The sequence below is a fragment of the Pseudochaenichthys georgianus genome, chromosome 3 (assembly GCF_902827115.2).
Source record: "Pseudochaenichthys georgianus chromosome 3, fPseGeo1.2, whole genome shotgun sequence".
Taxonomy (NCBI): Eukaryota; Metazoa; Chordata; class Actinopteri; order Perciformes; family Channichthyidae; genus Pseudochaenichthys; species Pseudochaenichthys georgianus.
This window is the reverse complement of record NC_047505.1, coordinates 23,577,796-23,602,856: the sequence shown is the minus strand read 5'-3', so window position 1 is coordinate 23,602,856 and position 25,061 is coordinate 23,577,796. Positions and strand designations below refer to the sequence as shown.

General features: G+C 41.7%; 1 protein-coding gene across 5 annotated transcripts in view; it reads left to right on the top strand.

Annotated features, from left to right (window-relative positions):
• Positions 1–2,028: 2,028 nt before the first annotated feature.
• The window catches only part of neo1a (neogenin 1a), a 170,367-nt gene continuing 147,334 nt past the window's right edge, over positions 2,029–25,061 (top strand). For all 5 annotated transcript variants that reach the window (XM_034106942.2, XM_034106964.2, XM_034106957.2 and 2 more), the window contains exon 1: positions 2,029–2,573. In XM_034106942.2, coding sequence (XP_033962833.1) covers positions 2,483–2,573 — 91 coding nt within the window. In that variant the 5' untranslated portion in view covers positions 2,029–2,482. The remainder of the gene's footprint in view (positions 2,574–25,061) is intronic.

Here is a 25,061-nt window from a genome sequence, read left to right as displayed (position 1 = left end):
AAACTCACAATCTCTGAAAATTGAGGACTCTTGTTGCATGATTTAAGATCACGGTTTACTGTATTTTAGCTGAATCTCAGTCCATGCATGTTAAGAGTCCATAGTTTCTTGGCAAAAATGAAACTGATTAAAGTTGCACCTATTCTTTCACACACACGGGTATTGGGCCGAGTGCGACACCGTACTTCCGGTATCCGCCGTTTTACGCGAGGTGCAAGCAGCCGTACACCGTCTAGGTGTTGCTAAGCTTCCTGTACTGAATATCATAGTCTATTGCCTTAATCAATATCTAGTCAACTCTAAAATACCACATATATGCAATGGCATGATAATATTATTGTGACAAGTGGGGTATTCACCTGGTGTTTCCAGAAATTAGACGTAGATGCAGCCAAAATCGACGAAGGCCACTGTCGTTTTTCCATACATCTGCAGGCAGTCTGTAAGGGCAATCCGACAACCCACACAGCTCTAGTTTAGGCTGGTAACGACCTAAAGCACACCCCTCAAGTCCAAAGATGTAATCCGAAGACATGCAGCGATTTCTTCGGTCGTTAATTCAGAAAAAAAACCTAGTGCGCTCTGCCTGGCTACATTAGCTAGCTGTTTATATTTGCACTTCCAGGATATTTGCACCTCCAGGAAAATGGCGTATTTATATATATATATATATATATATGGCGCGTGTTGCATTGTGGGTAGCTCGTGACGTCACTGTGTGTGAAAGTTAGGGCCGGAAAACATAACATAGGGGCCGGAAAACATTACGGCTTCAAATCTTTAGCATTAGCTTGTAAAGAAAGGCTATCACTAAGCCGTTAGCAAACAACTGTCCCTTTACCTCACTGTTTTTAGGAAAGGGAATTGGTATACACATCACAGTCCTAATCATAATTAATCTTTGATTGCAGACAAGACATTTTTTTTTCTTAACAGTTCAAATTACTTCTGTTTCTCTCGGCAGCCAGTTAGCTTGTTCTTGGAGTTTCTCCCTATAGCCTAGGCGACTGTGCCAGTATAATCTAAACTTTTACATTTGAGTTTTGTTTTGAAGTTTGACTTTTATGATTAAGAACATTAAAGTCATAGACATAAATGTTCCCAAATATACATAGCCTAGGCTAGCTAAAACAATCGCTGTCTTTTTTTCAGAAAAACAAAAAAGGTTACGTAACTTTTCACTTGCTTGTCTTAGTGGCTACTACTACCCAAAATGTTTAGTTTGTTTAAATATGTTTTAAAAAAGGATTACTGTTTTGTGATTTCATAATTTATTTCATCATGCATAGCCTATCAGTAATGATCCCTCCTGGCTGCCATCTTGGAGTTATAAACCTTATTATGTGAACATAGGTTGTGAAATGTATTTATTGTCATGTCAGATTATTAGTAATTTAGATTGGGTACAAGAGTACTTTGATGATCTGGAAATGTTTTCAGAAGAAGGGTAGACTAAGGGTTTATACACATATATATAGTTAATGCTAGCTTTGTACTTTAAGCTGAGCATTAGCAGCTAATTAGGTAAACTTTAAAACATAAAGAATATCAGAATCAGAATTGTTATATTACCAGGTAGGTTTACAAATACGAGGAATTTGCTGTGGTATATGTGGGGAATACAAAGACATAGCAAGAAGAATACATAGCCAAATATGCTACAATACAACAAATGATTTTGTATAATGAAAAGATTAGTGAACACATTTTAATGTTGTTAGTTTTGGTCATTATTTTGAAAGACAACAGTGAGAAAAAGATGAGAAAAGCGGTGTTGCGTGTATTATTTTGAATACTAATTTGTATCAAAATGTTATTAAACTCGCTTGTTATTAATGATGTGAAATATGTTGAATTTGCGCATACTTTTAGTGAAGCTGCAGCTGAGTGGTTGTTTTTGAATGAAATCCCACACCATATTTTGTTTTTTGCCTGAACACACACAGGATCCAAACTTCCGTGTGACTCCACACCCTGTTTTCCGGGGAGCCGGTGGAGATCCAGCCCTTCAACACGCTGCTCTTTTACGTCCCGACCGTGAGCAGTGAGGTGGCCGCGGCGGAGATTTCTCCTTCTGGTTGGATCCTATCTTTTCCACCACCAGCTAATTCTAGTCTTTTCGGTGCTTGACATATATTGGAGTAGTGAAGTCGACACGTTGGTGCTCAGTCGCCCGCAAAACGTTTCGTCCTTGCGCTGCGCCTCCGTAGTAATGGATTGATTTCAGTGTTTTTTCACCGACCTCTGCCTCGACCAAGTTGAGAAAACAGTCTCTCTAACCTGCGGCTCTCTCTTTCCAGCTACATGTTTCATCCGGCCACTTTTAAAAGTACCTGGCTCCGGATGTTTATGCACATTTTAGGACTTTGAACTTTTTTCCGCATGTGCATTTGAAGGAGGTGGCCGGGGATTTTAAGGATTTCGTTTTTTTGAAGCTTCTCCGAGGTTCCTGAAGCCTGCAAAGATTTATTCTTGAAAAGTGATGGCCGAGCGGGGAGCTCTGTCGCTCCTCTCTCTCCTCTGTCTCACCTTTCTCTACACGGAGACCACCGCGGCAAAGCATGTCGACAAAGGTAAATGTCTTAAATACACTGTTATTCTTCTGCAGATGTCTGCTTCTTAAAAAATAAAGAAACTTACGAAATTGTATCACGAGTTGTACAAAAAGAAACACACGGAATGCTGCTGGCTGTGAAAACCAGACGTGGAGCTAGGTAGCTAAATCTGCTGTGTTTAGGTCAGCTACTCCTTCACCATTTACACAACTTTAAAAGTAGGCTACTTTTCCATAGCATATCCTACACACTATTTACTCTCAGGCCATCCCTGTTTAAAGAAGTAAAGCAACACGCTTTTTCCACTCCGTCCTTTTGTCTTTTCATACAGGCTGTTGAGGCAGATCTTGGGATTGGTTTGTTTGTCATTCAAATGATTCCTACACATGCTGTTTAGTTGTTTCACAAATGTTGGGCACATTTATGTACATTGTGTTGCATTTCTATTTAAAAGGCTACACACCGCGTTCTGTTTGTTGAATTAAGGTTTTGGATCTCCCTGTGTTTAAATGGATCTGTGGTCATGGTTATGCAAATGATGACAGGAACTTGAATCTTAAAAAATCTATTAGTCATTAGAGCTCACTGTCAGGTAAATAAGCTGCTAGCATAATCAGTCCAACAGACATCTCATTACCTGGGCGTCAGTACATGTTTAGCTGACGGATAAACAGACTCCAATTAATTTGCTCCTGTTAATTGTTTTGAAGTGAGATCACTGCACTGCAGTCTCTGTCTTATTTCACCTGGTGATATTCTGTAGTAAGATATTTCACTAATATTATACATTATTTCTTGATATTAGAGGTATTGATTTTGAGTGTATGTTTCAGTCTAACTCACCACGATATGTTGTAAGGACCTGAGATAAATTGGCCAGCAATGAAAAGAAAATGTCTTTCCAGCAGGCATTGGAGTGCACAGCTACAGCTCATATCCCATCGTGACTAAATCACATCTTTATCATTTAAACTGTTAGACTTCATCAAACACAACTGCGTGTGGTCTGGAAAATTGTAAATATAACTCGCTTTTTTTGCTACTTGACCCAGTTTTTTCAATCATTCTCGTGATATGCAAAACATTTGTGTGTGTGTCCATGTGCCTTTTGAAAGCTTGTTGTTTATTTTAAAAAGAATGAATGTGCATTGAAGACAGGCCTTGGAGTGACAGGCCTGTGCTAGCTGCTGGGCTCTCTTGCGTGTGGAGCCTGATGAAAGACCCTCTCCTGCATGAAAAGCGTTTTGCAGTAGTGGAAGGGGAGAAAGATAGAGAGGGAGAAAGAGTGAGAGAGAGGGAAAAAAGCCCCTCCTTGGCTTTGCCAGAGATCACTACAAAAGAGAGAGATGGGGGTAGGGTGAAACAGGCTGACTGTCTGGAAAGTAATAAAACCAGGAGATTAAGGGGACCTGGGAGTTCCTTTGGGAGCTTTGATTGATTCCAGAGAATTGGACTGGGACCCACACACAGAGAGAGTCTCAAATGACTAATTGTGGGGTCCCCTTCTCTGGAAATATCTGTTTATTCAAAACACATTTCTCCGAGTCACTGGCTGTGGCCAGAACTTATCTTTCTCAAAGTTGGCAGCCCTCACTTAGAGATATCAATCTCATATATGTAATTGGTAGTCTTACTTTTAATTTTACTTTGCACTAACCTGTACAAGTTTAGCCAAACAGCTGCTATATCATTTTACCACTTCCTCCTTATTAGCTCCTATAAGTTGTCAGCACTTTTGAATAATGGCTCATAAAGTTTGGCTTTTGTTAGAGGAGTGTAAAATCCATTTAGGCTCTATCTTATCTTTGTAATCCTGCTGGGAGGGAATAGTGTGCTGATTGTCTCCCAGCAGACAATGCAAATAACTTGCTGAAATGTGTAAACATTTGGCAACCCTATCTGCTCTTACTGAACACTCACCAGGGTTTTATCCTCACAGACCACCTCAGATGCAACCAGACTTAGAGAAACAACTGTCGTTTTCTTTGGCGCATTTAAGTTCTTCTCTGTGGACTCTACTGCTAAGAATGTTATTTACCACCTTAGTGTTGTTTTGTTTGGAAAGCCCTGGTGGTCCTATGTCCCAGTTTGTGGGTAAAATATATATATGAAGGCCTAACTATGGATCTTATGCATCCTGAATAATTCAATTATCACCTTTCTTTCACAGTGTAACGTGTATGCTGTGTGGTAAAATGTTTCTCTTCTAGCCACTTTAATTAATGCTTCTGCTCAATCATACCTTCATCTTTTCCACATGTACACATCATCTTGAGTTGAGAGAGGGAGTCATGCAGAGTCACTTGCTGTCTGCTGTATGGAATATGCTGTTTACTTTATTTATGGCCTACAATCACTCATAAAGTCCTAATGACCTCCATCCACCAAGAGACGGATAATTGCACACCACGTGTTTGATTCATTTGTTTCACTAATGAAACCATCCTATCAGGATGTGCTACTGATTTGCAATGGAAACTGATATGGAGGCTATGTTTTTTGTTTTTGTGTCCTCGTGTAAGAGGTGGCGTAGAAAAGTCAGCAGATCACAACTTGTTTGTGCAAATGGTATGTGGTGCTGAAAACAAAGGCAATTATTGAACAAATTATGATTATGTACCCCTAACTGTCACAGCAGTTCATCACATGCAATTGGCAGAGCAATCAATATCCTTTGAATAGATGTCATGACGTGCTGTTGCATCCTTTTGGTGATTGAGGGTCAGGGAAATCATCGGCTTTTAGCTGATATCGTAGCATAATAATAGGGCTATTGGCTGTTATTTCATGTAACAAGGGACTCCACTTTGTGGATTTGCCCACATATTGCTGTAATTTAGAGCCATCTCTACAGTGAAAGCTGAACTGCAGGATTTATGGAGACGTAGTGCATTCAAACTACGGTAAGGCATCATCATTTGCACCATGGAAATACTGCACGCCTTGAAACCTACAAGGTTTGATCCCATTTCTAAATGTATCAAACACTTCTCAGCTGTTAGTTTAAAGGTTTATTGCATGAGTTTTAATGAAATCTCCCTCGCACTCCATACATTTCTTTCAGATATCTTTCAATATGTTTATTGATTGCTGTTCTGCATGCTTTTTAAAACGGTTTCCTTTCATTGCTATTGTTGCCTGTCAGCGCAACTTACATGATGCCGTTTAAAAAAATTAAGGGCGGTGACGGCTGTCAGCATACCGAGCCGGCCGTCAACGGCCCGCTGACGACCGGCCGTTCTGTGATTCTCCAGAACACACAGATGGCCAGTCCGCCCTTACCCTGTATTTCACCGGGCCACCGTGGCGCAGACGGACCCGGTGGAATACAGGGTCTACCGCGTTTAGGAACCGTTAAGCAGAACCAAAATTGTGTATTTTGTATGGGTACCCGGCATTTTCTTATCAGTTCTCACCTGGAACCGAGTTTCGGTTCCCAACCCTACCTCTGACCCCCACCCCTTCCCTCGAACAAAAAAAAAAAAATAGTTATTACGTCACAGCCTATACTTCAGCGGAATATCAAAACAACGGACCGGGGTGAAAAGCGCATCAATCAAAAATCATATCTCGATTTATTTGGGTCAATAATTGATATCACGATTATTAAAAAGGATTATCCATTTACTTTGAAAACATCAATTTATTGAAAGAAAAAAACATGTGAACACTAGTATGTTTTTAACAGTTGATTACCCTGAACTTGAAGTATAATTAAACTGAAAAACCAAATACATTTTTTTAAAATACATTTAAAATAAATAAATAATCGTTTTATTTCGATGTTGTTTTCATAATCGTTGCAAGCCAAAATCGTAATTACGATTTAAAATACGATTAATTGAGCAGCCCTACCTCTACTACACAACAACACCTGTAAATAACCCAATTTGTGTTCTTTGAAATTGAAAAGGATATTGCATTGTGTTACTTTCGTTGCAGTTGTATGTCTTAAGTGTAATTTGGCATTATTTATTTATAAGGCGAGTTTACGCTGTTGACAGGAAGTTGTTGTTGCTATGGAAACAAGAAAAGCTTCACAAGGGGCGAACTTGTCATAAAGTCCGCGATAATAAAACCACCCATTTAGAGGGAAGATATGATTGGTAAATTGTACTGTCATTTGACATTACTCTCTCGTTGAGTTACTATAGCGGGCCCTCTGTGAATTTGCAGCAGGACCACCAAGCTCTCCCGTCTTCACAGTAACTCGCAGAGATGAGCTTCTTTCATTTAACCCTTCACATTCAAACAGAAAGTGAATAGGCAGATTTGAATGATTTATTTCTTTGGAAATGTTATTTTAAATACAATTCAAGTTATTTTGGTAAAACTAATAAAAAATATAACAAAATAAATATTTTGCCTGTATACAAGCCTCTGATTCTGCTACACATTCAGAGGCTTTAAAAAGCTTTCTTAGGGCTGTATCAAGTCAAGTGTTGCCTATATTCATTTTAATGTTTTTTTTATGGTTGTTTTTCTTCCTAGAAATTGTGAAATTTTCCGGGATTTAAGGCTTTAACTATTGTTTTATTTTGTGAAGCACCTGTAAAACCATCCATCTTTTTACTGCATTGAAATTAATTAATTTTCCAACACATAACATTTTAGCACTACTGGCTTTGAGGGCTCATATCTTTGTGTTTTTAGTAGGTTCTTACACCAATGCAATTTACCACATTTTCCTACATACTGATATTGGCATAAATATGAATATTTTGAAATTAATTCAAACCGTATTGTCCATCCCTACATGTTTGTTGGGTTTTTGTTCTTTTTTATGGTCGTACCTGTGCTGCGTACCTGGACTCACATTCAGGTTCAGGTCCGGACTCAAGTCCAGAGGTTCAGGTTCAGGTTCAGGTCTGGACTTATAAGTCCGGACCTGAACCTGTCTTGTGTCAAGTTGTGTGAGTAACTAAAGTGAACTTATTGTGAGCTAATTATCAATTGAAAATTAACTCATAATCAACTCAAATTCAATTAGTCTACAAATGACTTATGACGGCAACTACAGTGAACTACTACAAAGTTCAAACATTTATTTCATTTACCAAACTAAAGTAACCAAACAGTCCCTGAGCTGACTGAGCCTAAATCCCTAAAACGTTGCTGAAAGGTAGTGTAGAGTAGACTATACGTGTTACACACCTACTATACAGTATACACTGTAGTGACTGTACAGTCAGTGTACTGTCTGTACACCATGTCTTTTCTACAACTCTACATGTGTACATTATACAGTACATACTACATACATAGTGATGTACATACATACTGTTACAAATTCAAATCAATGTTGATATGGCGTAATTTTGAATTAAATACACTATTTAATTTAAATCAGTTTTATTCTGAAAAAAACGGAAGTTCACACTATTAACTTAATACTTTTATTCTGAAAATTCTTCACTTTCGGTTAGCATTAGCATGTGGCGAAATGCTACGTTTTCAAACCGTGAATCGAAGGTGAATTGACATGTGATGTCGTATGGGATTAGTTTTGTATCATAAAGATAAAGCAACACTTTTTCAGAATAAAGCAAAACTATGAGTTTAAAAGAAAAAAAACTGAGTCAAGCAAAATCAAATACATTTCAAAAATAACTCAGTTTTTGAGTGACAGCCCAGTCCTCCAGCGATTGTACAGTGCAGGCAGCTGCGGTGCGGTAGCTAGCTGAGCGTGGACAGAAGACCCCCAGAAGAACCAGCATTTCAATTATTATAATACTACAAGTGAAAATATATGTAAGTATTGATCATTTGTGTTGTTTGTACTATACGGTCTGTTTCTTTATTGTGTTAAGTGAGAAGTAAAGCTGTGCTATGAAAGTTAGCTTGTGCTACCATTAGATCCATAACAATGCAAGCTAAGTAGCCTAACAGTTAGCTACATAGCTAGCAGTGAGTGAGCGTTCAGACACCGGCGCACACACTCAGACTCGTGTGCCTGACTCTACCAACAGGTTTTCATGATTCTGTTTAGATATGCAAGTATAAGCCATGATAGCTTATTTTATTAACACGCTAATTTGATATGAAAATCAATGGAGGCTGAGTTAACTTTGTAGGAAAACCTACCATCCATGACTGCCCCTGAGCTGTTTTATTTGTTAACTTCATATTTTTCATTTCCTAAAACATTTATTTTCCTCTCATATTAACAGTGTGGATCATTGAGACAGTGTGGCATCCAGAGTCTTATCCCGTTTCCCCACTTCCTCTGAGGGGACAGCACGGAGGGGGGGCATGAAGAAAGAACTGCACCAGCTTCATCCACGCTGGGCATTGTTGTTATCACTTGCTCAGTGTCATTTCATTTGACCAAATGTCTTTACATATACATTTAATAGATTTTATTATTATCCACCTTTTTGTTTTATGTCCTTTTATTTAAAACATTCTTTGAGACTTCATCTTCTGGTTCAAATTTCAATAAATGTAATTTGTATAATCACTCTTTTGTCTTTATTCTACATAAAAATGTTAGAGATTCCATTCAAATCTGTTGATTATTCATATCTTCCTCAGGCTAGGAATAGTATGTTGAATTCTTAATGCTAAATGTATATAATTTTCTCACAGGATATAGAATGAAACAACACCGGTTTTATCCATTGTGTATGAATGCTTCAGCTCTAAAGCAGTCTTTAATTGTTTGTCCTAAACATAGCAATATATGCTTTTTAAATGTAACATGTCTTTAAAAAATAATAGTATACAGTTTATATTGTGTATCACCTTTAGCTTAAAAATACATAGATGTGTTTTTTTAATCTATAAAATAAATAGACAGACACTTTATCAATCCCAAATTGGGAAATTATTTAACAGCAGCAGTGTGTTCAGGTATTACAATATTTAAAGTTGGAATAAAGTATGAACTACACATCACAAGTATAATGCACTGCAATCCATAAGATAAATCCGATATGTTCATGAAAACTCCCCAGAAGACACCGACACTAACGTGGCCGAGTGGACTCCGGAGTTTGCTGCATGAGTTGCACTGTATGATCTGTGGTGTAGTGGGCTGTCACTGAAAAGCTGAGTAGCCAATGGGAACACACCCGTGAAAGTCCCGCCCACCTGGGCTGTTTGTGTCAAAATCTCAAACAAAAAATGAGGGAGCGCAAACGAGAAAGCTGCAGCGAGAGCAAAAGTCTGATCATTGAGAAACAAAAATCTATGTTAAAACAAAGAAAAAATACTTATAGTTTACATGATTACACAAATGATTTGTTTGCAACTTATAGTTTTATTTTTGAAATAAATTTTATTTTGCTTGACTTAGTTTTTTTTTTTCTTTTAAACTCATAGTTTTGATTTATTCTGAGAAAGTGTTGCTTTATCTTTATGATACAAAACTAATCACATCATGTTGTACACTGAGCACACTGGGATTAGCACTCATTTATTGACGCTGAATAACGTTTATCAGGGAATGTTTAAATAACCACAGACACCAGAATCTACGTAAAGGCTAGTTTTTTTGCGAGTCCAAGTACCGGTTCCGGACTTAAACCAAAACTTTTTACAAGTCCAGTACCGGTTCGGCGTACCGGTACGCAGCACTAGTCGTACCACAGATTGTGTATGGTAAATGTGTCTACACAGGTGTAAAAAAAAAAAAAGAACAGAAAACAAATGTTTCTTTCTATTTAGGGATGTTGGAAACAAACTCCTCTGCCATTCAAACACTGGGTTTAAGGGATATTGATAATTGGCCTGGCCGATTATTGATAATCCGATTATTGATTATTATTGATAATCCGATTATTGATTATCGATAATCGGCCTTGATCCAATTCTATCAGTTTCCCAGTTACACAGGGACGCGGGAAGTTAGTCAGAGTTGGGGGTGCGTGCAGCGGAGTAACTGTGCGGGGGGGGGGCTGCGAGTGGAGCCTCGCAGTTTTTCAGGTTGATATGTGAAGCTCATTAGCTAGCAAATGTTTAGCAAAATATTAGAAGTGAGGCTATAGACTAATGTTAGGTCTACTGTAATAGCCTCGCTTTTAATAGTTTGCAAAACATTAGCTAGCACTAGTGTTTTGCAGTTGCAAGCAGCTTATTGGGATTTTATGCTAGATAGACAGGCATTATTGTTAGTTAAGATTTCTCTCTAACTCATAGCAGATGGCTGCACTAAAGAAAAGGGCACAGAGAGGAAACCAGTTGTAATATGTTTAAAAGTTCATTAAACATTAATATATGCTTAAATGCATTTCAAAGAAGTTGTGTTGAGTTGTGTTGGAGTTTGTGTTATTCTACATTTTGACACCAATATTTTCAGATTTTACTGCAAATGTATATCGGTTCCAAATATCGGTTATCGGTCTCCTTGATTACTAATAATCGGTATTGGTATCGGCCTTGAAAAAGCCATATCGGTCGATCCCTAATATTGACATTTCGTATTAACCATGCAATTTTAAAATGTTAAAACGCCTTGAAGCATCAGTTCCTGGTCCACCAAGTCCATAAAGTTTGTCCTGGCAGAGAATAAAGGCTGTTATTTTCGTTTTTTTACACAACAGTTCTTTTAATCTATTTTCCCGAGGGAACCCTGCTCCCCGGACACAGTAAAATCCTTTGATTGAATGTAGTGAAAAAAGAGGAAGGCTCTATGTGATGTTCTGAACCATCAGCTTTCTCTGTACTCTGAAAGCCAGCATATTTGGTGATATGATTGGTCAGTTCACGAAAAGCGGCTCACATCAAGTGTGCTCCTCTTAAAAGCCGAACTTCTCTCAGCCTCAGATGTGTTCCTGCTGTGACCTGCTGTGTCAGACGGTGCACCTTTCCAATCCGGCTGCTGCATGTCTTCTTTGTGTCTGCTGGCCCTTTCATGTCAAAACAAAAAAAGCTGAAAAACACTTTGGAGGAGTAAGAACAAGTTGAATAGTGCCAAGAGGCCATGAAGCTGTCCATACTGCCTTGTGTGATGAGTCCTTTGAGACTTTATGGTAACCTGAGGGACGTTGCTTCAACAATATTGTTATCTTTTACTGGACACGTAGCTAGAAACATGTTTGCATAACAGATTTCCACAGCTCCTTTAGCTTTCTTTGTAAAAATAGAACACAATATGACATTTCTAATTCACAGTGGTGCTGCTGTGTCCTCCAGGCTTCCCTGTTCTGCTGTGATTGAATGATGCTCAGGCTTAATGACCACTGGGAGAGCAGTCTTTTTTAGTTTCCAATGAGCTGACGCACATAGCAGCAGTGAGAGCAGAGCGTAACACATACACTGAAATCATGGCTACATGCCAATCGGAGCATGTTTTTTTCTTGGCTTCAACTATAAGGCGATTTACTCAAATATTGTTATAATCTTGCAGTTGTGTTTTGTTAATCTGCAATGTTGTGTGTGTTGTGTAGGGTCATGCTCTTGGGGTTAAGGCTGTGTCGAAACATTTTTGGTTTTAAATGTAGCAATATGATCTAAACAATAATTTTTCATCTTTATTTTGGATGTGTAGCAGAATTTCAATGAGTGCAGTAACAGCTTGTGCTTTGAACATCTTTTTTACCTTGAAATCAGATTTGTTAACTGAAGCTTGGCATTGTTTAGTATTTAACTGCATGCAGAAAAACAACTGTAGCAGTCAAACTAGCGTGTTTCAGTGCAAATTCTCTATAACTGCAGCATGACGCCAGCAAATGGCAGTGAGGGCATTGAAGTTAAATGTAAGAATTTTACTGCAAGCAAATAATTATTTCCCCCTGACATTTAAGCAAGGCCGCGAAGGAATGGGCTTTGTGGCTTTGCAAAAGGAATCATTGTACAAGCACAGCAGGACAGTGAAGACTTTTTTTCCTGAACATTTTTCTCAAACTTTTGCTATTTTGGTTCTGCCGAGCTCCTGTTGTGGTGTCTCCTGTCGGTAGTGGCAGCTGCATAACATTATGACACATGCAAGCTGTGCTTGTCAGATGAGCCTGGGCTAATGAGTGCAAGGCTCTGTTATATGCTGAACTGTTTTTACAGTGGGGCAAATTACAGACATTTCATATTAAAATAAGATCAATATTTTTTAATGTTTCAATTTTAATTCTGTAAAATTGTAGGTCTAATTGACCAATTTCTGGTAACTTGACCTTTCTATTAAGTGTAATAACTTAAAGTGGACCTATCATGCTATATTGGAAATATATATTGTAGGGCCATACCTATACAAAACTATAGGTTACTTACGTAACCCCAGTACTGAGAGTAACATGAAGTGAGATGTCTCACTATGGGATGCGCCTCATCGCGGAGCAAACAGAAGCATCAATCTCATTACGCCAATCCTGATTGGCTGGTGATCTTGACGTCAGCGTCAGGGGAAATCACCCCCTATAAGTAGCTTGCGCCACAACGAATGCATCATTCAAAAATAAGCACCTCTTATCGCTTCACCATAGTCTGGTGAGACATCTCACTTCATGTTACTCTGAGCACTGGGGTTACGTAAGTAACCTATAGTTCTCATTCATAACACTCCGTTCGATGTCTCACTATGGGATATTGTAGCTCCCGTATTGCCAGACGAAAATCACCGATCAACCAGACTTTAACCGGTAGAGTCCTGACTCAACAAGGTGCCCAGCACTGCTCGGGCCACGCTTGGAGTGGAGACGTCTAGCCTGTAAAAGCGGACAAAAGTGAGCGGCGAGGACCAGCTCGCCGCTGCACAGATGTCTTGGATGGAAACACCCTTGAACAAAGCCCAGGATGTAGCCAGGCCCCAAGTCGAGTGAGCCCGCAGACCCGAAGGTGCTTGCAAATTCTGACTCGTATAGGCCAAAGCAATTGCCTCCACAATCCAGTGTGAGAGCCGTTGCTTAGTAACAGGCTTGCCCTTGTGAGGCCCAGGACACGAAGAGTTGGTCATTAAGACGAAGCTCCTTTGATCTGTCCATATATGTGTGTAAAGCCCGGACTGGACACAACAGATCCTGCTGCTGCTCCCCGGAGGAAACCAGCGGCGGAGGAAATGCCTCAATGTCAATTGGGGTTCACGAACCAACCACCTTTGGTGTAAAGGCAGGGTTGGGCTTCAACAACACTCTCGTTTGCCCTGGGGTAAACTGAGTGCATGAGGGATGTACAGACAGTGCATGGATCGCTGACCCGCTTGGCGGATGCCAGGGCCAGTAACAGCACTGTCTTGAGTGACAGATGTTTCATGTCAGCTCCTTCCAGGGGTTCAAATGGGGTCATTCTGAGCCCATTTAAAACCACTGCCAGGTCCCATAAGGGAACCAGCGACCTGGAGACAGGGAGGAGCCTGCGAGCTCCCTTCATAAAACGGCAAACCAAAGGATGTTGGCTAGCCGTCTTACCCTCAAAGCCCACGTGGCATGCAGCAATAGCAGCCAGGTACACTTTGATCGTAGAGAAAGCTCTGTTTATCAATCAAGTCAGTAAGTGTGTGGCGTTGCTCCTTCACTCTGGCCAGAGTTGGGGGTAACAGAGCCAGGGGTGGGAACGCGTACAGAGGACCCGGAGGTCGATCGTGTACGAGTGCGTCCCCGCCTAACAATGCGTTTAAATCGTGCATTAAAGAGAACGGCTGTCAGAGCATTTTTTCTTTATGCGAACAGATTTAACGCGGCTCCGCTGTAACGCACCCACAGCGGACTCACGATCCTTGGATGAGGAGTCCAGTCTGCATAGAGTGGTGCACCTCTGGACAGTAGTTCTGTCCGAGGTGCATCACTCCTGGTACCTGTATCGCTCTCAGAGAGAGGAGACGTCTGCCGCTCCAAGGGATCAGTTTGTGTGCCAGTGTGTGTGACTGGAGACAACGCAACCTCCCTTGGCGGTTCATACACGATATCGTGTTGTCTGTCCTCGCGAGGAAATTGTGTCCTCTGAGAGAAGGCAGGAAGCGATTTAGGGTGGGGAACACCGCTAAAAGCTCCGGGTAATTTACGTGCGCCCGCTGGAGGTCTCTGCTCTAGAGACCTCTCACCGGGCGACCTTCGTAAATCCCCTATCAGCCTGTCTGACCTGCGTCCGTGGTGACCACCTTCCGTGAAAGGACAGCACCCGTAGGCGCGTCCCGCACTAGAAAAGTCGGGTGTAGTGCCACTACGCATTACATAATAACCAATACTCTCCGCACGCCGTGGCGCGCGGGGTTTAGTTTTATTATGAGACCCATGTTGAGCGGGTGCTTTACGAGGACATTTGTCTGCGTAATCTGACTCTGCTCGGCGGGCATTATAGATAATAACCCTTTTTGCACGGAATATGGGTTGACTCGCTCTCTGGGCTTTTGAAAACAGATAAAGTCTAACTGTTTTGAGAAGCCCAGGCAGATGTCGTGAGTATCTCCTGCTGTATGCTCCTTAGAGCCAGCTGAGATGTCACGCTTACGGCTCCAGCCGGCACTGCGCATGCGTGTGACGGTGGTGCCCTCACAGACCCGCCAATAATCCGCCTTTTGAGAGATGCCGTGGCTGCTCTCAGAAGGGGAACAATTGACAGGCTGTTTATTGGCTTCATTGATTTTCTTTTAATTTCTTTGAGCTGCGCCCTCGGCCTGAAGCCTGGATGCGTCAGCGGCAAATGTTTTATGACAGAGGAATCAATCAAGGTGTGACATGTGTTTGTGCGGACTTGAGGATGGTGTTTAGGCATCTCTCGAGGCGGCGGGAACACATTCACGGAGGGGAGAAGGAGGGGCTGTCACGCCGCTCGCTTCTTCTTCGACTGCTGGCCGAAATTCTGGGTTGGCTGAGCCTGAGCTGCAGCCGGAACCGGAGATTTTCTCGGCCAACTTGCCCTTGTCTCCAGCCTGGGCTGGGGATTCGGGGTGGGCTACGACCTCTGCTTGTCCGTTGCTTTAAACCGAGCAGAGTTCGAGACAGCTTGGGTGAAGGACTGCTGCTGCGAAAGCAGCGGCTGGACCCTTCCAAATGTCGGTGACCGCTGCCATCTCGTCCAGAGTGGCTGCTCCCGGGCTACCCGACAGGTCCTCGCAGAGCTCCGCTTGGTAGGCGGTTAGCAGCGAGGACACGTTCAGGGCCCTGGCGGACAGCGCTGCCGCTTTGTAGGACTTTTCAGTCAATGTAGACTGAAATCGGTCCGCCTTTGCTGGCAACGTGGGGTTCCTGCTCGGTGAGGGGCCCAGCTTCGGTAGAAGGTGGGCCGCCACCAGCGGTTCCATGGGCGATATGCGGAGCAGGCCCATGGGCGATATGCGGAGCAGGCCCATGGGCGATATGCGGAGCAGGCCGAGCCTCTCCATTCCATCGCAGTCCAGGGAGGAGGCAACCTGGATTGGGACCTTGTTGCTGAAGGGCCGGTCTCTCCACGAGACCGACACTTCATCCAACATTTCTGGAAAAACCGGGAGGAGTTGCCTCCCTTTGCCCGCTGTTTGGGGAAGATGCTTCCCCTCGTAGCGGGACCTGGAGGTCTCCTTGGCCATTTCGGGCCACGGAACATTGAGTCTGACCGCAGCGCGTTTGCACACGGCCTGCAGGTCCATGCTCAGACCGGCCGATGACATGAAGGTGTCCTCTTCTTGTTCATCTGACTCGGACAGGAGGAACGCCAGGGCGTCCTCCTCCTCATAATCCAACTCGAGGACATCCTCCGCGGGTGAGACCATGGTGAGGTCTAACCGGGAGCCCCAGCTTGGTAAAGCGTGGGAATCCGTTCCTGCGTGTCTTGTCGTCACCGGGTCCCGGCCTGCCAGGGCGCGGGATTCCGGTTCTGAGGCCATCGCTGATAATGTGCCCCAGACCGATACGGAGAGGGGTTCGCTCTCTGTGGCGGATGCCCCCGTGTCTTGACTGCCGGCCGGCGGGTCAGTGGACATAAGGGGGTCCTGTTCCAACAGGCTAGCTTGTCTCGCTAGCCGTCGGCGGAGGCTCTTGACTGTGAAGCGGACACAATATCCGGGGAAGAGAAAAGAAAAACTTCCTCGCTACCGTTGGAGAGAGAGGGAGCGAGCGAGCTAACAACAGCTGTGCTGCTAGCTTGAAAAAATCGGACCTACTTTCTCGTAGAGAAGGGCGAGGTCGATTTTTAAGTACTAACAGCGTTAGTACTACCGTCTTCCTGCGAAGCAGAAGGAGTAGTCGGCTAGCGCCCGTCGACCGAAATGGTTATTTGGGTTCAGTCTGTGGACAGTGAAGCTTGCCCGGCTACTGTAGAGATGTGCTCTGAAGCGAGAAGAGGTGTTTCAATGACGCATGCGTTGTGGCGCAAGCTACTTATAGGGGGTGATTTCCCCTGACGCTGACGTCAAGATCACCAGCCAATCAGGATTGGCGTAATGAGATTGATGCTTCTGTTTGCTCCGCGATGAGGCGCATCCCATAGTGAGACATCGAACGGAGTGTTATGAATGAGAACATGTGTTTTGTATAGGTAGGTTTTTGCTTAAAATACCAGTTCACCCATTGTAGCCATCCCTCATACTGATCAAACCCCTCTTTTGCAGCCCTGTTAGAGAAACGTGGATTTTGGGCCCTTAGCTTAAAAAAAAAAAAAGAGGAGGCAGAGCTAATGCCTGATCAGAATTCTACCGGAGATACAGTTAAATTCTGTTGTGATAAAACGCCATCCTGTTCTAAACCACATCAAAGATTATTTATGAAACAGTATGGAGCTCAAATGCCTTTTCTCCTGCGGGTTTATCACAAGGTGAGTTCCTTTTTTTAATTTCCTGCTTTTTAAACGTGCTCTTCAGTACAGGTTAGCTCTGAGTATTAGCGAGACTTGCTAATGTAAACACAGACGAGATTACGTCCAAAACACGTCAGGCATTGTTTCTGATGGCAACTTTCTGTGGGACGTCAGATCGGCAGCAAATCTGTATCCGCTCGTTGTACACCCGTTTTTAAAAGATTTGGGTACGGAGGAAAAGAGAGGGTTTTATTTTCTGACGCTGCGTGAGTTCCCCGACGCACCGGGGACACATATTTATGTAGACATCACAAAGTGCATTTTGCATGATAGGTCCCCTTTAAATAGAGAGCAGGAGCATTAAGAAAGACAGATATGCAGCTCTGGATTTATTTTATGGGGGTAAACTACACAAAGAACTAGGGCTGTGCAATTAATCGTATTTTAATCTCAATTACTCAACAGCGTAATCGAAATTAAACGATTATTTTGCTGCTCTCAATTTGTCTTGCGTTATACATCCTGCCCGTGCGTGCGCTTTCGCCCCTCCCTAAAAGCCCTCTCGGCTAGGTTGTGTTGTGACCATAGACTGTAAAGGTTGTGACTTGCAGTCTGTTTAATAAATCCATATAAACACGTTACAAGGGAAGCAGTTGCCGTGTCTTTATTCTCCGGTCTCTCGCGCACAGTCAATTTTCATTAATCTCGTCAAGCCGAGTCTCTTAGATACTTCCGGTTTCCGGATAAGGGGTTACCAAAATAAGAGTACTGCGTGTAGCAGTATAATTAAACATCACAGGTTGTGAGTGACATTAGTTATTATATTTATAAATGTTTAGTAGGTTGTGGAAGTGCGCTCAAATATTTGTTGATCTTTATTGGTATTTATTATTTATTTATTACATTGAAATGTAGATATAAATGTATATTTATAAACTTTTTTTATTGGTTTTTCAGTTGAATTATACTTAAAGTTCACGGTAATCAACTGTTAAAAACATACTGTTCAAATTATTATTATTAATTTGTTTAAAGTTCAATAAATGGATGTTTTCAAAGTCAATGAATAAGTAAGTGATAATGTGCAGTAGGGATGGGAACGATTAATCAAATATTTGAATATTCAAAATTATTCAGGTATTCGAATATGAGTTTTTTTCCGGGTGGGGTGCATAAGTTGATTACATATTATCAAATGGAATAATTCAATGTATACGACAGTGCCATAGCTAAGTGTGTTAGGTCTAAAGGTGTGTTTTGCTCCGCTCACCGGTCCCTCACAGCGGGCAGAGCTGCAGGTGCTGATCTCTCTCTCTCGCGTCCGGTTATACTTCACTCGCGTTTATGTCCAAATCCATCAGAAAACCAAGTTATGTTTTAAGCATGAAAGCTCTAGGTCTATAGCTGTCAACTGTTCAAACTGTGATCACCAGTTCAATACATTTGACAAATTCGACTTGGTTTCTATACTTATTTGAACATGTATTTATTAATTTTCTAAATACTTTTTTTTTTTTTTATAGGATATGTACATTTCGGTTAATCGGTTAACCGTTTTGTTGGGGGTCGAATATTCGAATATACATTTGCTTTCAAATTCCCATCCCTAATGTGCAGCGAGGCGGTCATTATGGGTCGCGTCGGGATCCTGATCAGCCTGTCGGGTGTTCTTTTCCCCATAATGACCAAGTCGCTGCACATTATCCCGCTTATTACAAGGCCACATTCTCAACAAAGTAACGATATGACTCCCAATATTAATTGAAATGCTTTTATAAATTTAGAAAATGTTTTTATTGATTTAAAAAATAGTAGGCTATTATTTCTTTAAAATGACATGCATCCGCTAAGAAAAATAGTCTGTTGTTACCGTTTGAACTACGTAGCAACGGCAGGAGCTGCTTCGATAGCGTTTTTGCGGACCTTTTTGATTACAGATTTGAAAACATCGTTGCTTGCTTTAAAAGTAGCACAAATCATTATGTCAAACCTTGGAAAGTATCTAGATATTCCTGCCCTAATGCCAAAGGAACTACACACTGAATATGTTTTGATGTCTATGTCTGGATCGTTGCGTAAAAAGGAGGGTTTCTGCCCCGTTACTTCTCCACTGTTTTCTTGTCCCTCTTGTCGGTTTGAAAAGCAAACGGCAGTTTGTTTTTCTGCCAAACTGTATACAGTTAAATCGACCAAACTTCTTTCTGCAGATGTGAGCGTCCTTAACAACGGTCAATAAGTCCTTGACAGCGTTCTGTCTGTTCTGGATTAACAACGTGTCACATGTTCTGAATTGACCAATCAGAATTGAGTATTCAACTTAGCCATGTAATAATCGTATTTAATAATCGTGATATCAATATTGACCAAAAATAATCGTGATTATGATTTTTGCCATAATCAAGCACCCCTACAAAGAACAGATTGGAGTAGTTGACATTCCCTTTTCTTTATTCGTTTTGGCAACTCGTTGCCCAATCAGTTGTTTACTCTCAAGAACCTTAAATATATTGAGCATAATGTATGTTTTTGTGTGGGCGCTGGTTTCTTTCCTGGCAACAGCCCTTGTCGTAAATTAAGAGAGACTCGTATTCTTCCTGAATTAATAACCTTCATTTAATTGCACTTTACCTGCTGGAGTTCCAACATCCTTCAGCTATCAGACATGAATTTATTCTCTGTCGTCTTCTTGGAAGACGTCCAGGGTGTGATGAATTAACCTGAACGTCTTCTTCATAATGTACCTCATCGTGTAGTGCAGTTGTTAAGTAGCTAGTGCTTGAAAGAGAGTGCGGGAAAAAACAAAGAATCAATGCAAGTTCTCCAATATAATGACTTATGTTCATTATAAATATCCAGTGTGGTTAGAGCAATTTGAATCTTGTTATTCTCAATACAGGGGTGTATTTATAGATCGTATGTCCCCTAACTATACTTACAACTTCTGTTGTTGTTTCTAACCTCATACAGTCATCTACTCTTTACTCATAATCTTACCCATGCTATAGTTTTACCGGTATGTGTTTGTGGGACAGATCTTACGTTCACTCATAAAGTATCAATCAGCCATGAACACGCAGAGCCTCTCAGCCTTCATTCAGTCAAAGCGACTTTTCATGTGCTGAAAGGGTGTGTGGGCAGTCAGTCACAGAGGGAGCATTGTGAGCACTGCTCAATCGAGCTGGCTGCCATCGTCTTGTGCCTGGCCTGTGGCTCTTGGCAGCTTTAGACGTGGTGGGATGTGTGTGTGTGTGTTTGGGTGGGTGGGTATTTGTATAGGCGTATGCCACCCATCTGGGGTTGAACAGCTGTTTTATCAACAAAGTTCAGAGAGTTTCCCTTCTTGGATTCAATCTCCTTCATTAAAAAGAAAAAAAACTTACTTTCACTGAGAAGATGGGGAGAAATTAGACCATTTTGATTTAGCCTTGATTTTATTCTGTATAGCAGCTTGCAACCTTGGTGTCATTGACCCATTATCATGCGGTGTGCAGTGCATATATTTTGAGAAACAAAACGTTGGCACAGTTAACCTCGTATATTATTTACGGCCATTTTCCTTTTATTTCAATTATCTTTATTTAGTTTAAGACACAAATACAACTGCACACAGACGTGATTTGAGGTTGGTAGCAGTGTGGTGAAGGTTTGTAAAATAAATTTGATTTCTAAATCGACTCAGGAAAAGATTTTACAAGATTCACATAACTTAAACCCTCATGTTTCCCATTGTAAAATACAGACACTGGCAAGCCTTGTTGAGATTTTTTTACACAACTTGCCTAGATGGCACACATACACCAATCCAATACAACCGCTCAACTTCAAACAAATTGTCTATATAGTGTCGTTTAAAAGATAATGAGCTGCTGCTACTTTAGTGAGTAGTGCCAGAGCAATTCTGTTGGAAGTTTCTGTACTTTCTCCTTTTTCTTCGTCTGTTTTACATGCACAAACCACTTTATCTAGTGAAAACCCATAGAAATTATTTGGCTTTCAAGCAAAGTAGGCGTTGTGTGTTTAGGCTTCAGCAAGAATAGAAGACGGTGTCATTTTTTGTCCTACACAGTACTTTTCCATGGCACCATCTAAGCATGCTAAGCACAGCAGTCTTCTGGGCCGAAAAGTCTCAGACATTAAAGGTCCCATGTCATGGCCATTTCTACTGATCATAATTCCATTGTTGAGGTCTACTAGAATAGATTTACATTGTGCAATGTTCCAAACTCACATTGGTTTCTCATACAGCATCTCTGTATAGTATGTGTATTCACTCTCTGTCCTAAACGGCTTGTTGGAGCTCCTGCCCCCCCCTCACTGTGAGCCCAGTGTGCTCTGATTGGTCAGCTCGCCCACTCTGTTCTGATGAGTCTACCACCATTACAGCGGAACATCAGTGATTATGTGTTACAATGGCGTTTGATAGCAACCAGAAAATGACACCAGTAAGGGCAAACGGATGAGAATGCTGCGTGGGGTCTGGGTGGCGCGTTGGTGGGACGTTGCGAGGCTCGCTGCTGCGAGGAGCGGACAGTGTGAGCTGGCTTACTGGTGTGGTTTCCTGGTTGGGCGTGGGGTCAGCGAGACACAGCGAAACCCAGCCCGAAACCATCCCGAGCACACACACACACACCCTGGCTGTGAGTCTGTGTGTGTGTGATCACACACAGACTCACAGCCTCGCCGCGTCCCGCCATCTCAGGTTGAGAAATCCGCGGAGCTGCAGCTGAGAAAAGATTGAGTGTGAGGAAGGCAAACGTAACGGCTTAATGGATTGGTCCATTTGGGTATGGTCACGTCACCATACCCAGGAAGAAAGAAATGGAAAATGAAAAATCTCCAACGAGGCGTTCTGGGGCAGCATAGACAGGTCTTTTCTGTGATAGAGTTGTACTCGCTACAGGGTGTACTTTGAGGGTTTGTGACTCTGCAGACCGTTTACATGCAGGAAAAGCTACATAACACACAAGGGGACGGGTAATAACCAGAAAAGCATGACATGGGACCTTTAAGTTTAAACACTTTAGGGTTTAGTGCTAAGACCAGCAAAGGCTCTGTTCTTGTCTTGTTTATTTCATCTCGTGTCCCAGTTCCTCTTGGAGCCCCTCCTCTCAACCTCCCAGGATTTATTTTGATTTCACCTGCTGCTATGGTGACCCCTGGACATTTTTTTCCTCTTAACTGATGTTTCTGCTACTAAATCCAAGCTGAAACGATTCTTTGAAAAGTTCAGCATCAGATAGAGGCTCCTTTGTGCCGCTGGGAGCTCCCCTTTGACAGGGGGCTCCACTAGCTGCTGTGACTGCTAACCATGTTATTGGAGCCAGTCCCTCCTCAGCTCTGAGCTCATGTCAAGCGAACAGAGGTCAAGAGTGGCAGCTGAAATGGTGAAATTACGGCTTTATGCCTTTTTTAATATTTTGCCATGATGTAATGTAATGGTTAGTTTCTTTTGATTCTGATTTTTTTTTTATTTCACAGTTGAATAAACGTGTCCCTCAGTGGCAGTTACTTGAAAGATGATGGCTTTTCTTTTTTTCCTTTAATACAAAATATAATTAAGCTTGGCTATATGTGATGCAAATTGTTTCTTGGAATTTGATTTAACGTCCAACTGAAGTGAATACATTCTTTCTGTTGAGGAAAATGTCATGACTTAACTAAGGTGTTGTTGGGGCTTCTTTTTTATTACACTATCATTACAAATATCTCCGCTGTGGTTCCTCATTGGTTCTGATCTATGTTCACAAAGACCCGCATTTTAGTTTTTTAAATGAATAATAAATCAATTCACAGTAGCGAAAAACTATTTAAATGCAGTTGGGCAGACGATGATTTTTTTGGGGAGAAATCCGAAGTGAAAATGAATCTTGTTGTGTTTGATCACGGGTTGATAGGTGTCTGGATTTCATTTGGAGAACATTTGCTGGTGCGGGTTTGCAAAACTGGACACGTTCAAGGCGGGATGTTTTGATGGGACTATTCTTGCTGCCATGCACCTGGATAACTGTTATTAAAGCAATAACGTGAGACCTCCCTCCCTTGACTCCGTATTGAGGGTCCTTCCTTATGTGGATTCAAGTCCTTGACCTTTTGGGAAGATGATAATCTCCGCTAGTACCTTTTTTATAGAATCTGATAAAAGACAAGGTTAGGCTGTGATATGAAACTAAAGATAGTGAGGAGAATCAAGTTATGTTACTGACGGGCTTACACAGCACATAGGAAGATTGCACAATATTACCTTTATTACATGATGTCAGATATTTTCTCTTGTATGCAAGGCTAATGAAATCCTTGGAATAACAACAAGGTGAAAAATGAATGTTGTTCACCTTCTTTGGCACCATGCCAAACCAAGACGTACACTACAGCTGGGCTTCAGTTGTTGCTGAATGAAGTCCTATTGAAACCAAGAGCAGCATCTGGGACGGTGGTCTCTTGAGCTAAATACACACACGAACGTCCTCTGTCTGACATGGAGGAGGAAGAGGAGGATGGGCTCGGAGTGAAGGATAAGCTCCTAGAGGTGAGGATTTCCATCCAGCTTGAAGTGTACACAAGGGGCAGTGATGGAAAGCAGCTGCATCAATTCCCTCTGATTCCTTAACCATTGTCCCTTGAACCTTGACTCCACTGGTTCCCCCCCGACTCCTCCTACTCCGCATGTGACAGGTCACTCAGCCACAGCACCAGCATGGCTGCAGAGTGGATGGCAGCCAGCACCTGCGGAGGAATAGCAGGCGAGCAGCATTCCATCACAGGACCTCGAGACACAGATGTCATATGAGACACGAGGGACGTGTTTGCAGTGGGGGATGGGGTGGGAGGGCCAATGGCAGAGGTTTTGGCATGGTGGGGCAGTAATGGGGTGGCATAGCAAGCCAGCTGCTACAAACAGCTTCTTAATGAGGTGTCCCATCAAGAACACAGGGAGATGAACATTAATGACTACAGCTAAACTTGTCTGTGCATTTATTATCTCCTTTTCAATCACGATAGGTTTATGACATTTATGGGCACACATTAATTACATTACATTACATTACATTACATTGCATTTAGCTGACGCTTTTATCCAAAGCGACTTACAATAAGTGAATTCGACCAGGAAGACACAAGGTGTTGTTTTCTTCCAATCCTGATTTTAATTAAGTGCTTGCCTTTCCACTAATATGGGCTCATCTATAACTATCATTATTGTCAACTGATTTATCTATTATTTCTCTTTGATTTGTTGATTAACTATTTCATCCATAAAGTCAGAATTTCCCAAGAGCCTTACACCTAATGAAAACCTCTTTAATCTGCGTGTTTGGTTTGACCAAACAAAGAAAAGCAGCAAATTCTCACATTTGAGAGTACATTTTATGTTTTAGCACTCGCTCTCTTTTGTTTGATAAATAACTACTCAAATAATGAGTTGCAGTCAAATAATGCTTTGTCATGCATAATTAAACAATATAATGTGTATTGTTCTTTTGGTCAAAACAAACTGAGATCTGAAGAAGCCACATTTGGCTCTCTGAACTAATTATGCATTAATTTAAAATAGATCATTGACTGATTAATAAATAATGAAAATAATAGTTTTTTGCAGCCCAAACAACATTCAGTGATTTATGTATTTTTTTCTAAGGGCGGACAGTGAGTTCTTCCTGTGTAACCTTTTCGCTGTAACATTCAAAGTGCTTGAATTACCGGTTGGAGAAAAAAGCAAAATGCTCTTTCTGCTTTCATACTTAATTTACCTGGAGTGGTTTAAATTAGTCCTGAGTGCATAAGCATGTCAGTCAAGCTTTTAGCACACCTGCTGAACAAGTTCACTCAAACACACGCACATACAGTACACGCACATACGGAGAGCAG